The sequence below is a fragment of the Coloeus monedula genome (genome assembly GCF_965178545.1).
Source record: "Coloeus monedula genome assembly, chromosome: 3".
NCBI classification, from domain to species: domain Eukaryota; kingdom Metazoa; phylum Chordata; class Aves; order Passeriformes; family Corvidae; genus Coloeus; species Coloeus monedula.
In genome coordinates this window covers 98,983,051-99,001,128 of record NC_138783.1, presented here as the reverse complement: position 1 = coordinate 99,001,128, position 18,078 = coordinate 98,983,051, and the positions used below count along the sequence as shown (strand labels likewise).

At 38.8% G+C, this 18,078-nt stretch overlaps 1 protein-coding gene across 1 annotated transcript in view; it reads left to right on the top strand.

The window, feature by feature from the left end:
* Nucleotides 1-7,188: 7,188 nt before the first annotated feature.
* ANOS1 (anosmin 1) overlaps nucleotides 7,189-18,078 on the top strand; it is a gene marked incomplete at its 5' end in the record, with an annotated part of 113,370 nt that continues 102,480 nt past the window's right edge. Inside the window, 2 exons of the mRNA XM_082277847.1 lie at nucleotides 7,189-7,275; nucleotides 14,127-14,174. Of these exons, the coding sequence (XP_082133973.1) occupies nucleotides 7,189-7,275; nucleotides 14,127-14,174 (135 nt within the window). The remainder of the gene's footprint in view (nucleotides 7,276-14,126; nucleotides 14,175-18,078) is intronic.

The window sequence follows — 18,078 nt, the reverse complement described above, 5'->3', positions numbered from 1 at the left end:
TTGAAGCTAGGGGCTTATTGTTGGATATTTTCTTTGAGTTAAAGAAGTTGAATAAACGATGTGAAAGACAGTAGGCTTTTGGTAAGTTTCATGGGTTTTCTGTCCAGTGGATCCTCAATGACCAAGTGGAGTAGGAATGCACACATGTTGTACGTGAGGCATATTAGTTAATCTTGTAAAAGATTTAGTTTATTCATAGATTCACACACGTGTTTGAGCCCTGGACAGCACTGAAGCCAAAGTTTTCAGTGACAATTAATGTGCAACAGCAAACAATAATTATTTCAAGTCTTCTTCCTGCATTCAAGACTGCTCTTTACCTATGCAGAAAAAAGAGCAGCAGTGTGAAATAAACTTGAAAGTTAAACTTAACCTCAGCTGTTTTCCAAATTGTAGAAAAGAGTGAACATTAACAGTTTCCTGAAGGATATGCTGGCTGCCTTTGTTTTGGAATAGAAAACATGACTCGGTTAGTTTTAAAGACTGAAGAGCTTGACGAATTAATGTAGGGTAAGCTCATGTTGCTTTCTTTAGCTGGAGGCCTTTCAGACTTCTGGCTGATACTCATTGATTCTTCCATTTATATAACTAATAGTTTAAGACAGGATTTTTCTGGAGCTTTCGTTTCTGGCCTCAGTCTGATATCCCTACACTTGATAGTAGTAGAAATAAGCTTAGGCAGTGAAAATATACTAGAAATATCTGTTTAGCGTTTATAGATAAAAACAAGAGAGTTCTCAGTATGCTGTTTAAGATGATTAACTTGAATTTGTTAAATACCATCTTATTGTATCATGACATCTTTCTTTACAATTCAGAGTGGTAGTAAATTATACTATGCCATTAGGACAAAGTAAAAGTGAATTGCCAGTTATATGCTAGATGTAAAGCATCTTTAAATATTTTTAGAAGAGAGTCTTTCAGATGACATAGGAAGGTAGAAGCAATTTAATGTAACCAGAGCTAAGTACCACTAAAGGCAGTAGACATTTTTTTAAAACATGAGATATTGCCCGGTTTCTGATTGTTACTCCATGTATCCAGGTGCCCTCAGGGATTTCAAAATATCCCTGTAAGTTTCATCAACAGGCTTGGCTTATTCTCTTAATAATAGGAGCAGATGTCAAATTTTTATGCCTCTAAGATGCTTAGTCATACCTAGTAGATCCATCTGGTATAGATCGAGCCTCAGTTAACTTGTTCTCACCCATGAACTTCCCACTGAGAAAGTAAATTGAGCAGAGCTCCTCAGTCCAATGAAAAAGAAACTTGAATATTATCAATCTACTTGTAGTACCAGAACCCCCTTCACTGTCTTTCTTTCTTACTTGCTTTACACAGGTGAGAAAGCTAGTAAAATGGAAGGAAAGTTTATAATTAGGATAGACTTCCTGGAGCATACCACCAATATCAGAGACTTTCCAAAGAGGAAACAACTGAAATATTTGTCAGTTCTGCAAAAAAAGATGATTCAGGAAAGAGAAACAAAATCTTAATATAAAATGCCTGCTGATAGTACAAGTTATGGACAAGTGGTATTAACTGCAGTTGTCCACATTTTATGAGCTTAAGGATATATATTGTAATGATTTTCTTTTTTGGCTGTTGACTTAGATTAAAGATATAAAAGCTTCAGAAATGGTGTGATCCTTGCAGTGGAATTCTGTGAAATTCCATATCCAGTTGTTTACATTAACTGGAGGCTTTACAATTCTGTGGCTTGGGTAGGGACTTAGGCTGTGCTTTGACATCTCTCATGTTACAAGCCTTTCAGTAACTTCAATGCAAATTAACCTGATGTAATTTTTAACTCTTTTACCTGATGCCAGAAAGGTCTGAAACATGATGGACCTGTCAGCAAATGACTGTTCTGCATAACAGCTATATCTCTGGTAACCAGATGTCTTAATGACAAATGCTTCAGTCCTGCCTTGAAGTGAGATTTATTTTCCTTTTATGGTATGTCTTCATAAGTTAGTTGTTAAGACTGTATTCTAAAAACCTGGCATATGAAGTGCTTTTATGTTTGTGGGAAATTTTATGCCAGTGTGATGAAGCAACATAAATCTTCTACTGAAGATTGTCACTGTAGAAAGATCAAGTTAGTACCCCTGTATCTTGAATTGCATGAGTAGTTTTAGTATATTGTTCTCAATAGAATTTAATGTTGATTTCTTCTCTCTCTCTCATCTATCCTTTCACAGTCTTAGGTTGCTTGCAAGGTGGTCTAGGACACCTCAGCAATTGTCCCATGGAATATACATTTCTTGAAGCCTACAGTTCTTAAACTGGAAAAAGCCCCTAAAAAAACTGGCAGAATCCATTGTAACTTACATTAAAAGGCTACTTCTCTCAGGAATATATTGTCAGCATTGCAGGGCTAAAGGGTTCCAGCTAGGGCAGGTGTGTTAAATTTCAAGTGGAAAAGGAAAGAATCACCTACCCTTCAATGTGCTCCTTCCCTTGCTGCCTGTTTTTCATCCATTGTCAACACAATGTCATTGCAACTTCTGCTGTTGTGGGGGCTATTACCATTCCTTAAAGTAGCATAGGAATAAAAATGTGGTCTGCACACAAACACCAGCAGGGTTTACAGGTCTGGGAGCTGGAGAAAGATGACATGACTGACTGGTCTGGAGAAGGGCATCGTGGCTTCCTCTGCTTGCATGACACAATTGGGAGAAGGACATTCAGTAAGTGATGTGATGTGTGGTATCTGAGCAGATGCAACTGGCATCTCCTAGTTTTTATGACAGGCTTAATTTGGCAGCCCTGTGTGTTGGCCTTCTGCAGAAGTGAGAGCTGAGTTGGGAAGGGTCTGGCCAAGGACTAAAAAAATAGGAGCAATGGAGAGAAGAGTGTTAAGCTGGCTGATACAATTTTTGTTGAGTTGAGCTTTAGAAATGAAACAATTAAACTGCACCCATTACATCTTTTCTGTCTCTCTGCAACATCTACAATGAAGGCAGATGTATGGAAAGATTAATAATTAAAATACATCTGGGAAATAAGATTTCTTTCTGAAATGCTGCTTCAACTGTTGCAGTGAAAGACTTTTTTTTTTGTGCGTGTGTGGCTTCTAACAATATTGTGTTGGTTTTGGTTCAGATTGCAGATAGGCTGTTCTGTTTAAGTACAAGGATAATTTTTATTTGAAAAAATCTCTAATTTCTGAATGGCCACAACCCTTTTGCAAATGTTTCTAGGAAATCCCAAGTCTGGTGAGGTACACTTCACTCACTGAGACAGGTCTTCTGTTGAAAATGGAAAAAAAAAAAAAAAAATCCCCAAAGACTGTTTATACAACTGTTAGAACTCCAAGGACTGTGTTAATTTCTACACTTTTTACTTTTGAGAGCTTTGCTATGCACTTCAATAATTCCTCCAAAACATTATTTTTGTATAGAAAATGTTACAAATATCAGTAGGTCTCTGGAGTTACCAAGGAATAATTGTGGTCAAATTTTCACTGTATATTTCATCTGTAGGATTGTTATTTGTGCTAGGTTTTAATGCTGAGGTTATACTTTACTACATGCTTTAAAAATATTTAAATATTTTTAATATTTACAATTTTTAAAAGATATTAAAAGATAAAACATTAAAAGAAACAGTATTCATGTTGGCAATGATGTTTATTGAGCTTATTGCCTTCAAAGAGGAAAAATTTTATGATAATACATCAAGACAATAGGAATAAGGAGATATTTGTTGCAAATATTTTCTATTGAGAAAGGTGCTGCATGGAATTTATATTTTCATTGTTTTTCTTTTCTTTAAAGGGGAAATGAAAACATATGTATCCATCAGCTTGTGGGGATATGGCTGCTATTGTGGCTTGAAGTACTTAGTATCTTGTAAACTAGTAACACATGCCAAGGAGAAAGGAAGTGCATTCCTGAAATTTGTCATGTGAATTTTGTGCAATTATATTGTAAATAAGTACTATGTTAAGACCAAGAGTGTGAGCATATAATTTGATGGTACCTGACTCTGAGTCATAGTAACATGGCTACTGAAGAGCTGCTACGTTTGAAGGACACGTGTGTATCCATACTCTTGCCAAAGTTACACATGTAGTATATAATGATGTCCCTCTCAGACATACCAGAACAGAATAGGAGAACATGCAGTAAACCCTCACATGACTGGTATGTAGTACAATACAGTGCATTTAGCAGTTTTTGTAATCAGAAATTACTCCATGAAAATGCAGCATGGAATATCCCCTGTTTGTGCAGTTTATGGTTAGACTATTTATAATGGACATTTTAGATGATATAAAAACGTGTTATTGATATTCTTTGTGTGTGTGTGGTTAGCTTCTTAAGGATGTGAAACAGCAGAACCTTAAGCATTTTGCAAGTACAGAAAGGAACGCTGCCCTGACTGGCCCTGAAGTAGTGTGGCTTTTGAGGAAAATTTAGTCTCATAGGAAGCACTGAATTACTACTCTTGTGTGTCTGGGAGATGTTAGAAATGTCTGAGGTGCATCTACACATTAGTGTTTTAATGTGGATCAGAGTTTGCTTTGGGAGTGAGTCTCTTAAGTATCATGGTCACATTTTCTTTCACATCATGGACCAGTCTGAGAGTTCATGCAATGGACTTCTTCTGGATTAATGTAACTGGGAGAGATAATCCAGGGGTATCTAATGTGCTTTAGCAACTAATGGGCATTGTGTCCATGGAACCAGACTAGAATTGGCTGAAGGAAAAGAGAAAGTTGGAATATGTGTAATGCAGGCATCAAGCCCATCACAACCCATTTTTTCACTCAATAGATGTGTTTCTGTGGTCCACATGACTTCCTAGGGATTTTGTAGCTGATTCTGGAATGATCTGTTGGTAGGCAGTGGAGGCAAATGCAGCCTGTGATAAACAGACCATATCACATGGTGTTGAGAGTCACCCAACTAACCAGTAATCTTATAATTACACAGAACAGTAATATGGGCTATACTTTTCAGTCATAAAATCAAATCAGCATGCAAGCATTTCTGAAACATTGAATGCTACAGAATATTGTGAACCGGTTGTATTTTTTTTCAAATACAAAGTAGGTCATATATGTCTACATTTATATTGTATTTTGCATAGGTAAGCATTACATTTTTAGAGTGCATTTTGTTCTTTTGGTGTTAATTTCTCAGGGCTACACTTCTGTCACATCCTTGAGCCAGCATATACTTTTATTATCTCATTATTTCATATGTATAGCAAATCTACTTTATGACACAACAGAATAGGTGCATTAGCATTTTGAAAGGGTGGGGATTTTGAAATAGTGCTTACAAACAAGTAGTTGACAAGATATCTTTTGCTTCCCATATTAATGCTATTAGACTAGTTTCTGTTCACTTCAACTGGATTACTTAATCCCTAAAAATGTGTTCAAAATTTGGCCCAAATATACTTTGAGATTCAATATATAACTTTAATATCTTCAAGTTAGTGTCAGTGTATTTAATTCCTCCTGTTGCATGGAGAAGTGAAGCTATTTCATCTGGGTTCTTTTACAGATTGGTAAAAACTTCTGCTAAATAGAATAAGACCTCAGTTGAGATCAGTCTTAGAAGCGGTAAGAGTGAAGTCTGTGAAACCACAAGAAGGCAGTCATAACTCACAAGTGTGGTGAGACACAAGGATTCCTGTGGCTCATTTGTTTTTACAGCTAGTGTTTATCTAGTAGTTTTTCTGTGCATTTGAGAAGACAGTGCTCTAAAAAGAGGAAAGGTGTCCCCATACTTAGAGATGCAAATTTAATCCAAGCAATAGTCTATTTTCAAAACTACTGACCTTTGCTGTTTCATTGGTAATGGCCTTTGGGTTTCGATGATTGTCTTTCTAGAAACCTACTAATGATGACAGCCAGAGAACAAATACTGTTGTGTCTCAAAATTTAGGTGATGGTTGCTGATTTTGCTTTATTTCTTCTTTAATTTTTTTGGTCTAATTTTTTTTTTTTCCTGTTTTTGGTGCATGTGAAGTTGTGGCTTTTAATATTTTGGCTGTAATAGCAATGAAGTTTGAAGATGACATTGCATGAACTGTTTGGGAAATATCAATGCAAGGTTTAGGTCAATATAGTTCTATTTGTAGCCATTCATCTACAAGAGGACCCACCATATCATTGTGATAGGAGCTAGCACATTACAGATAATGGCAATGTCAGCATAAATCGACAAGAAAACCTGACTATCTAAAAATTTTTTTGATATCCATTTTCTGGTGTTAAACCCAGATGTTTAAAATTAGATGGCAGTGTGAGTCACACTGTGACCCATGATAATTTAATTTTGGTTTATATTTTCAACCTGCAGTTATGTCAGAGGATGAATTTTTAGGCTCATCAGTTTTGTAAGTATTTCTTACATTCAGTCATCTCTTTAACTTAATTACTTTGGGTTAACCAGTAACCAGCATTGACTTTTCTACAGTTTAAACATCCGTGGTATAGAAATGGCTTCCTCTAAAGGGATTGTACATTTGATTTAGTTGTGAGGAATAACAGTGGCTACTGACAGTAACAGAAGAACTTTGGGTGTTTGTTCCAAAATGTGTTCTTGCTTTCACCTTCTTTTTCAGGATACTGTTGCTTGGTGTGTGGTTTTTCTATTTTTTTTTTTTTAAAGAGTTGCATTTAGTTATAAGATGGCAGAGGAAATATATGTACATAGTTAAGCTTAATGCTGAATTTCTACATGTGTTTATATAACACAGTCATAAAGTTATCTGATGGTAATATATTAAACAGTGTGACTAATATGTGCTAAGTGCTGTTTGTTCTCCTTCCTTTTCTCATGTTAGAGTTCTATGCAGTATTTTTCTGTTGCTGTTTTTGTTTTGTTCTGGTAGGTTTTATATACTTTGTTGTTTTGTCTGGTTTGGGTGATCTTTATTTGGTTTTTGTGTTGAAATTTTGCTCTGTGCTTTTGCTAGCTAGACTAAAGTCTAAGGACATTACTTATACATCAGGAATCATCAGGAATGATGTTATTATAGACCTTAAAGCACAGTCTTGTGCTGTCAGTCTCAGCATGGGCTGGCTCCCAGGGCACGGAAAGCCAGGGATTGGGGATGACCTCTTTGCAGACTATGGCCTCTCTGAGGGGAGCAGCCCCAAAGGGGCTGGCTTGGGGTGGGCAGAGCTGGGTGTGGGTAACAGGATCATTAACAGCCCCAGGCATGGCAAAAGATGAGCCAGGGTCAGGGAATGCCAGGAGCAGCAGTGGGATGAGCGGGTTCATGGTGTGGTGGGAGAATTGGCTGAAGGTCAGGGCTCAAAGGGTTTTAGTGAATGGGGCTACATGTGGCTTGTGTCTGGTCATCACTGGTGTTCTGAGAGTTTAGTTTTAGAGCCAGCTCTGTTTAATACATTTATCAGTGCTCTGGGTGCACCATTAGTGCATGTTTGCTGATGATACTAAACTGGGAGGTGCTGGTGACTCTTTTGAGTGGTAAGAGACCTTGCACATGGATCTAGATAGGTTAGAGCATTGGGCAGTGTTTAATGGGATGAAATTTAACAAGTAAAAAGTGTTGGATTCTGCATAATGCTGTGCACAAGTATAAACTGACAGAGAAGCAGCTGGAGAGCAGTCCTGCAGAAAAGGATCTGGGGTGATGGTCAGCATCAGGCTGAATAGGAATCAGCAAGGTGCCAAAGCAGCTGAGAGGGCAAATCACATCCTGAAATGAGGAGCTGCTCAAAATAGTGACTATTCTGCTGTATTCAGTGTTGGTGCAGCCTCACCTGGAGTGCTGTGTGCAGTTCTGGGCCCCACAGTTTAATAAGGACGTGAAAGTCCTTGGATGCATCCAGAGGAGGGCAACAAACTGGTGACAGGGATGGAAGGCATGTTCTGAGGACTTTGGGCTTGTCTAGTCTGGCGAGAAGGAGGCTGAGGGGTGACTTCGTTGCTCTCTACCTGAGAAAGAGATGTGGAGAGGAAGGTGCTGATCTCTTGTTCCTGAGATCTACTGACAGAACAGATGGGAATGGCTCAAAGCTACACAGTAATATTCAATTTATTATTTGTTGATGCTTACTTTTTTCAGTTTCATTCTTCGAACCATTATAAGGCAACAGAAATCCCTTACTAAGGAATTATTTCCGTAAAATATAATGTACAATGAAATCAGAACATATATATGTATATAAAGAACAAAATGTACTCATTTCAGTTGTTTGTATTTCCTTTCTTTCTTTCCTGAATGGAAGCCAAGGAACCAGAATATTACTGCTATTTTGTTGTATTTTATGCATGTTTTCATCTCATACTGGTCTTCTTCTAGCTATGGCTTCTCCAGTGGATGGTCTTCAGACTTGACATACATTGGACAAGCATGTAGTAGAAACAATGCTAAAAATATGCTTGCAGAAGAGGTCCTTGAAAAAGCCAGTCATGTTTCTGAGGTGGACCTCACCACTTATAACCTTGCTCCTTCACCACCTCTAGCTCCTTGTTTCTCCTGTTCATTCTACAGAGTGGTTTGATTTCACTGGCCAGGTTTTAGTCTTCGCTCTAGCCTGTTGCTAAGTTATCTCAAAGTGCATAAGGGCTTAAATTTGCTCTAACTTGGTGAAAGACTTCTGGGGCAGGTGTTCATGGTGTTGTACAACAGGGTACCCTCTTTTCATTTTCCTGCCTTATTTTCAAAGAAAAATGTGTTCCAGTTATTTATATGCAAAAGGATAACTAAATACCAGAGCCCAGGAGAGGTGGTGCTGTGGTTCCCTGCCCATACATTTACTACAAGTTTGTGTTTAATCTTGACAGAAGGGCTTTGAGAAATAAATTTTTCTTTGGCACTTCTTATCTGTTGGGTTTGATATGTCTCCCCACTAAGTGTACAGACTTTTCTGAAGTTCATTCCTAAGTGCATGCTTTGTGTCTGGGAGCTGGGGAGCCTAGTTTGAATTTGTTGATTCCATTTTGCACCTTAGTTCTGCACTTCAGAGTTGGGCCTGGGGACACACAGCACCGCCATAGGTAAGTCCCTGTATTAATTTGTGTCACAGTGAACATGCAGTCAGGAAATGCATATCAAACACAAGTTATACTTTACTGTTACTTTTAATTTCATGCCGCTGAGAGTTTTGAAAGGTTAAGGAAAATGTATATTGGGAGCCTGTTCTTTTAAATTCATCATTGCAACAGTTATTGATTTGTCTACTCAAATCTTCTGTTTTACTTCAGCGGGTACTGTTATTTGAAAAGTTTTCTATGCTTTTTTGTCATTTTTGAAGAATCAGGGAGGTTGTCAAGAAAGACCACTTCTGAGAGACAGTGGTTTCACACAAATGTGGTTTGAAGATTGGGCAGGGGAGAAGAGACTTCCAAAACGGATAATAGGTATACAGCTACTGTCATCGGAGATTAAGTGGCTGGTTAATTTTCATAGCTCATCTCTGGCATTTCAAAAGAAGGGTTGTATCTCCTAACGTAATTAGGGACAGAGATGAAAATTAAGTAATTTTATACTGTTTTTTTTTTGCCATTGCTCCAATTAAAGACCAGTTTGTACTTGCTTGTGAATGTTGTTAGCTTTTCCCCCCCATGGGGCCCACTGTAGATAGAAGAAGATTGATTTTTCTTGCTTCTCTCCATGTATTTTTTTCCTTACAAGATATGCTGCACAGATTTCCTTTTTTAAAGGCACAGAATATAGATGTTTTTCTTAACTGTTTAGGACCAAGGGCATTTGTGCTTTACCAGAGGAAAGCAAGTCTGCACATGTACTTGCTGAAATGAGTCTTGTAATATGATCTTGTAATCATATAAGTCTTGTAATATTTATCTATTGTTTTGTTTTAGTTTTTTTGCCCCTCCTGTTTTTGCTTTTGTAAGCTCTTGTTCTTGTACATGTCAAACAACCCTGGTCTTTGAAGGTCTGATCCTCAAAGTTTGTCTACAGTTTCCTTCCGGGCAGATTGAAAGTGTGTGGGGTTCAGGTGGTGACCTGAGTTCCTTTAATACATCTCCTACATGCTGTTGGAGACTGCTTTAGTCTCCTTCACCTGACATCTTTCATATGATGTGTCAGGCCCAGGAAGATGGGATACTGGGAGTTTGCCCTGTTGAGTGCAGTTTGCTCTCTTCAGTATGCAGGTTAAGATCCTTCAAGGTTGCCCTGAAGATACGCTGTGCAAGGCTTATAGATGGGTGGGAACAGTGGTATTTAACTCTTCCTTGAGGATGTCAGATTAAAGCCACCACTAAAGACTAAGCAAAACTCTCACAGCATAGGTCAAGTCAGAATTGGGTTTGAAGAAAAACAGACATGGAGGGAACTGTGAATGGAATGTGGGAGCATGTAAAATGCTGCAGATAAAGCACAAATTTCTGATTGATTGAAATTATGGTTTTAGCCAGGTACACTGGCATGAGCAATAATCACAGCTGAATGTTTGTGATTAACCATGTGTTAGGATGCAGAGTGGAGGAGAGGCTTCATTTAGCATTTGTGCTTGCTCTGATACCTTGCTGTTCCAAGGAAGCCTGTAGAATTTGCTTTTCCTTATACAATGAAAGATCATTCACATCATGTTAGTTTGTATGAAGTTGAAGTTGCTAAACAATATTTTTACATTTTGATAGACTTCACTTTTAACTCAAGTGCTAATAGTTTTCAGTAGAGAAATGAAAATAGTTGTAGATGTTGAAATTATCAAGTAGGGGAGCCACACATCTGGGCATTTATGGCTTTATTTTCTCAAGTAACAGATATAATTTAAAAGCAGAGGTGCTTTTTCTAGTTCAGTGGAAAGTAGCAGTGTAACTGAAACAAAGTGGTGAGCTGCTACTAATCTGTTATTGCAATCAGCTGCTTCTGTCACATTTTATACGAAGACGAAAGGGAGATAAATTGAAAGTAGCACATAAAATATTGTTTTAACATTGCTGCTGGCTAGATTTGTAAATGTAAATAATAAATCCTCATACAGCATTGAGGGTAATACTAAAGAATTCCCACTAGCTTATGTTATTTATAGCAGTTCTAAAGTTTTATTTCTTTTATTTATGTCTCTTTTCAAAGGGATTGGACCTGACATGGTGCTCATAGTTTGCTAATCTTATGCTAGCAAATCTCAGTTTTAGCTAAATTTTACAGTAATGACAGATAAAAATGGTATTATAAAATCAAGTAGTGATAGCATTGTAATCTGCTGGAAGAGAAAATAAATTTTCATAAAATATTGAAATTAAATTGTATGAACTGATTGTTTTAAAATGCTCCTAAATAGCTGCAAAAAAGTGTAAAGGAGTCAAAAAGAGTGGATATGTCTTTATATTTATTATCCCCATAGCTTCTTCGGTAACACAGGAGTAGAAATTTTTAGCATTACAGCTCGTATGAAAAATAAGACGTATATAAATTTTCTGAAATTCAGATTAAGAGCTGTGGTGAAAGCCAAACCATTCTGTGATTCTGACTATGGAGATGGTTGAAGTCACATACTTAGAAAATTATTGAAGTTGGAAGGGATCTTTAAAGGTAACCTAGTCCACCACTCCCTGCTCTGGGATCTTCCAAGAGATCATGTGGTCATTGAACAATTCCAGCGATGGGGCATCCACCACTTCTCTGGGCAACCTGTTTCAGTATCTCACCACCTTTATCATAAAAACTTTCTTCCCTAGATCCAGTCTAAATCTACCTGCTCTCAGTTTTCATCTTCGCCCTTTGTTCTGTCACTACAGGCCTTGGTCTCTCTGTCTTTCTTTTAAGTCCCCTTTATATAACGAGAAGCTGAAATAAGGTCTCTCTGGAAAATTCTCTTCACCCGGCTGAACAACCACAAGTGTCTCGGCCTTTACTGAAAGGTGCTCTGGTCCTCAGATCATTTTCGTGGCCCTCTTCTAGACGCACTCCAACAGGTCCTTGACTTTCTTGTCCTGAGGATCCCAGAACTGCATGCAGTTCTCCATGTGTGGCTCCTGAGAGCAGATTAAAGGAGAATGATCCCTTCCCTTGACCTGCTGGACACATCCTGGAAGCTTTTGTGAACATGTGACTACACACTTGCATAAAGACATGCCACAAACATGATCTTTTTAAACATTCACAAAGAGAGATCAAAGCATGGGCTTCGTAGTTGTGGTAGCAAATCACTGTATTCAAGTTTATAAACTTTGCTGAGATCAGAGTGCAATGCTGCAGTTTCAAGAAACTATTGTGGTTGTCTCAATTACAATGATTCTAATGTATCTATTTCTCCTTCTGAACCGTACATTGACAGAAATATTTTTACTTTATCTGTGTGAGTTTCATACATAAAAAGTTATGTATTGTTGTGGTTAAGAGCCAGCTGGCAACTAAGCTTGACATGTGATCACTCAGTTGATCTGTGGGACTGGGGAGAGAATCAGAACAGTAAAGGTAGAAAAACCTCATGGGTTGAGATAAAGACAGTTTAATAGATAAAGCAAAAGCTATACACACAAGAAAAGCAAGGAATTATTTCACTGTTTCCCATGGGGAGGCAGATGTTCAGCCATCCCCTTCATCATGCATAGTGGTGACTTGGGAAGACAAATGCCATCACTCCAAATGTCCATCCCTTCCTCCTCTGCCCCTTGGCATTATATGTTGAGTGTGACACCATATTGTATGGAATATCCCTTTGGTCAGTTGGGATCTTGTGATCATTTGTCACAGCTGTGTCCCCTCCCAACTCCTTGTGCACCCCTAGCTCTCACTGGTAGGACGGGGTGAGGAGCAGAAAAGGCCTTGATGCTGTATGTAAGCACTTGTAAGCACTGCTCATCAGTAACAAGAACATCCCTGTGTTACCAACACTGCTTCCAGGACAAATCCAAAGCATAGCCCGTATTAACTACTGTGAAGAAAATTATCCCAGATGAAATCAACATATGTATATTTTTTCATTATTTGCATCACTCTTTAATAAAAAAAGAAAAAAAATTAAAAAGGAGAGAGAGAAAAAGGTATAGTGCTGCTTTATTAGTACTTTGCATTCTGGTCTATCTGAATTCCTCCTCCTTGGAAACTGATGTCCAGATCCATAGTCGGTGCCAACAGTGAGGGTATACTGCAGGCACATTCCCTGTGGGAATACCTTGCCTAATTCCTATGAAAGGATTTCTATTTACTCCCTCATAGACTCACAACTGAACTCCAGTTTTGAACAATAAATTTACCAGAATCTTTGTCCAGTCTGTTTCCAGATTATGGACTTGTAAAGTATGTCAGTTTAGGATGTGTTGCAGAGTTTGTACCCCATTTCTTATGTTCAGTCATTTAGGTTTTCCTGATGTTGTTTCAGTCTTCCACTATACATAAAGTAAATCATTATTTTGTTTCATCTTTCAACACCACAAATATACACTTCTCTTTTCTAAGCTGTGGGTTTTTTTAATCAGGAAATAATGTTTCCAAAATTGACCCTTCAGAACTTCTCTAGAAGAACAGCAAGTTACCAATTGTCCCTGTGCCAGTTTCATACTTATCTTTCTCTTCTCATCATGTTTTCTTTTCCTTTAGCTTAAATTGTTATTTTGCATGTTATGCTATATTGGTTGTTCTACTGCAGTCAGGATAAAGGGGAGCTATAGTGTTTCCTTATCTGGGAAATGCACTTTATTATCAAAAATATAAAATAAAACTGGCACAGATGACTTCTGGGAAACTCATTTTGCATTTAATTGAATTTTCCATTTACTTGAAGATTGTTCATTATCTTTGCTTGACAATTTATTTTAAGTATTGTGGAATATTGAAATGCAACTAATGGACTTTCTTTACACGAATCACTACTAATCTATATAAATTGCTTAAATGCAAGTGTTAACTTTTGTCTACTACTTAGCAATTCTAGGCAGCAAGTGTTTGCAAAGATCGACTAAAAGATGCCTTTGGTCAGTTTTCCTCCAGACTAGCCTGCTGAAATGCTTTCCTAACTTTTTTATGTTCACTTTACACTTGTGTGAGCCTTTAACTCCACACAAGGGACTAGGAGTCAGTGTTGGTACTTAGGTTGCGGCAGAACATCATTCTCTAAGCAGAACTGGATGGTGTATTCCATTTAAATATGTTAGGGTGAACATGTCTAGCCTGAAAGAAATATTAAAATTCATGTACATTCCTTTGTCTTTCAGAACAATGGGTCACTTGCTTGGTGCCAGAATCATAAACAGTGTTCAAAGGTAAGTCCTGTCTTTTCCCCCTCATTTATGTTACCTAGCTGCTTTCAGTCTCTTGTCTGTAGATTAAGTGCTTTTCTTCTTAGCCTGCTTTCAGAAGCATCCGTTTATATTTTATTTGGAAACCTCAACCTGTAATAAAATATCAGAAACTGAAACCGGGTTATTTACTCTTTCAGGACAAAGGAACCATGCTTGAGGATACATATCAAGTGTAGTTAAACCAACATAATTCTGTTGTTATAACAAAGTTTATGCTGGCTAGAAACTGGTGTGTCATTTGTGGGTTTTTCAGTATTTTTGGTCAGAGGAGAGTAAAACTGTCAATAACTCTAGAATCTTCCTCCAACAGCACCAGGGTATTTCAGCATTCAACATTTCATTCAGTTTGGGTATTTAATTTTTATGTTGAATCTGAATTACTTTGAAAATATTCTTGATACAAATCCCAGTGGCTCTACTGATGCCCCTTTCCCTTTCTAGCACTTTAACCCTGAAAACCTAAAGGGAAGGTGAGCTAATTGTCAGCTGATTCTCCTGTGCAAGAGTCTTTCTGTGGTGCCTGGATGGAAGCAGCAATGATTTGGGAGCTTTAGTGGGTCAAGTGGAATTGCACATTTTTTGCTGACTCTTCATAAACATCATGCATTCATTGGAAATTTTCCTGAAAATACTTAAGGTAGAATTTTTGTCTAAACATCCTAAAAACATATTTCTACAATAATTTAGGCCTTTTAACTTCAATAATTATTCTTTATTCATGAAGGTTGTACTGAAAATGGGATTAAATCTAAGTAGCATTGTTCTGTATTGTTTCAATAATGCAATCTATGGTAAATGCTGATGCTAACCCTTGATTTTAACACATGTTGATTTCTTGGGTACATTTAAAGAATGAGATTACTGATTCACTGATCTAGCTTCTGTTGACGTAAATGGGATTGGAAATGGGCCAGTTTTGTACTGTTCCATTGCAGGTAAATAAAACAAAGTTGATTGCTTTTATCAGTATTAAAATCCAGGGTATAACAATGTCAATATAAGAAAAGAATGGAACATTTCCTATTAGCTGTGCCACACTGCTAAGGATTTCACTTCTGCAATGAAATCTTATCATTCTTAAAATTCTTTTTGAAAACCCCAGGCAAATGTGCAAAGGATGTATTTCATGATAACTGAATTGCCTTTACAGGAAAGCATGAGGGCCTTGTTCCACAGTGATCCTGATACAATTTTTAAAAAATTTAATTATGAAGGCTACTGCGGTAAGTAATCTGAAAGGTTTTCCAATGGTTTGTGTCTGCCCAACAAAGAAGGAATCATAGGAAAAGTAGTCCAGGTTTTAAAGCAAGGCAGAGGTTCTAGGAATATCTTTTTGAGTCACTTCCAAGTTTATTAAATCCACATAAGATGTATATAAGCTGTTACGAATTTTATCTTAAAATTGTATCAGTATCTTGAAGCCAGTGTAAGAATGCTACAAATTAGTATTATATTGTATTACAAAACTCAATGATAGTTTGTTTTAAATTATTTCACATGTGCTTTACAGTCATGTTACCCTATGTTTTTCATTCTTTCTTAGGAATTTGCCTTAAGAAAGCAGCTTTGCCATATTTAGAAAATAAATAAATATAAACTTGGTCAAATTGTTAGCAGAGCTGAACTTATGCAAAATGTTGTCTTTTCAGGATGGCTTTGATTTTCTGTGTTTTGCAATGCAAAGTTAAACAATTGCTTAAACTAACTGAAATTTTCAGAGTGATGCAGGAAATTCAGTTAACCTTTTAAAAATGCAAATTCCTTTCACTGCTTCTCAGCGCCTTGGTGGAGGAGGTTTATACGAGTGTGACAGGTAGTGGAGGATTCCACAAGGAATGGTGTGCTGCTCAACCTTACTACAACTAACATGGAAGGCCTTGTTGGAGATAGAAATGTTGGGGGCAGCCTTGGCTGCAGTGACCATGTGATTGTGGAATGCAGTATTGGGCAAGAAGGAAGCAGGGCGGCAAGTAAGATAGTAAGCATGGACTTCAGGAGAGCAAGCTTTAGCCTCTTTAGGGGGTCTTCTTAGAGGAATCCTATGGGAACAGATCCTGTGGGGAAGAGGGGTCCAGGAGAGCTGGTTGATCTTAAAGGATCTCTTCTGCAAGGCTCAAGAATGATATATCCTGGTGAGCAAGAACTTGGGCAAATGGGGGAGAGACCTGTTTGGATGAATAAAGAACTTGTGGCATTACTCGAGTGTAAGTAGGGAATACACAGGAGATGGAAGCAGGGTCCGGCCACTTGGAATGAATATAGAGAGGTTGTCAGAGTGAGTAGAAATGAGGCAAGGAAGGCCAAGACACATCTGGAATTAATGGAATGGGGACTGTGGTAACAGAGGACATGGAGAAGGCGGAGTTACTGAATGCCTTCCTTGCATTGGTCTTCATTGACAAGACCAGCCTTCAGGAACCTCTGACACAGGAGACCTGGGTGAAGGAGTGTTGTAAGACTTTCCCTTGGTCAAGGAGGATTGGGTTAGAGAACACCTTGACATCCATGAGTTCATGGGCTCTGATGGGATGCAGCCACAAGTGCTGAGAGACCATATATAGGCCAACCATGATCGTCTTTGAAAGGTTGTGGCAATCAGGGGAGGTGCCTGAGGACTGGAAGAAAACAAATGTCACCCCAGCCTTCAGAAAGGAGGACCTAGGGAACTTACCAACTAGTCAGCCTCACCTCAATCCCTGGAAAGGTGGTGGAGGCCATCTGGAGGCTATCTCAGTCCACATGGATGACAAGTAGATTATCAGGAATAGTCCTTGACCAACCTGATTGCCTTCTACAGGGAAACAACTTACCTGGAGGGATGGGAGAATTCAGTGGATATTGTCTCCCTCAATTGCAGCAAGGCTTTTGACACTTTCTCACAATATCCTCATAAACAAACTCAGGAAGAGTGGACTGGATGGATTGAGAATTGGCTGACTGGCAGATCGCAGAGGGACGTAATCAGTGGCACAGGGGTCTGTCACTTGTGGTATCCCCCAGGGTTCAATACTGGGCCCAGTATTGTTCATCTTGTTCATCAGTGACTTGGATGAGAGGGCAAATACCTCCTCAGCAAGTTTAGTGACAACACAAAGATGTGAGGAGTGGCCGATACCTCCAAGTGCTGTGCAGCCCTTCAGAAGGACCTTGACAGGCTGGAGAGATGGGCAGAGAAGAACTGCCTGAAATTCAGCAAAGGCAGGGTCCTACACCTGGGGAAGAACAGCCCTCTGCACCAGTACAGGGTGGGGGCTGATCTGCTGGAAAGCAGCTCTGTGGAGAAGGACCTGGAGGTCCTGGTGGACAATAAGCTGCCATGACCAGCAGTGTGCCCTGTGGCCAGGAAGGCCGATGGGATCCTGGGGAGCATTAGGAAGAGCGTTGCCAGCAGGTTGAGGGAGGTGACCCTGCCCCTCTGCTCAGCCCTGGTGAGGCCACATCAGGAGTGCAGTGTCCAGTTCTGGGCTCCTCAGGACAAGAGAGACATGGAGCTCCTGGAATGGGTCCAGTGGAGGGCAACAAAGATGATTAAGGAACAGGAGCATTTCTCCTATGGGGAAAGGCTGAGGAAGCTGGGATTGTTCAGCCTTGAGAAGCAGATGAGGTTCCCTATCAGTTGTCTTTCTGAAGGAAGGGTGTCAAGAGGGTGGACCTCAGTGGTGCCAAGGACAAGAGGCAATGGGCAGAAACTGATGCACAGGAAGTTCCACATGGACATGAGGAAGAACTACTTTCCTGTGTGGATGACTGAGCACTGGAACAGGTTGCCCAGAGAGGTGGTGGTGCCTCCCTCACTGAAGATATTTAATAACCATCTGGACTCAATCCTGTGCAGTGTGCTCTAGGATGACCCTGCTGGAGCAGG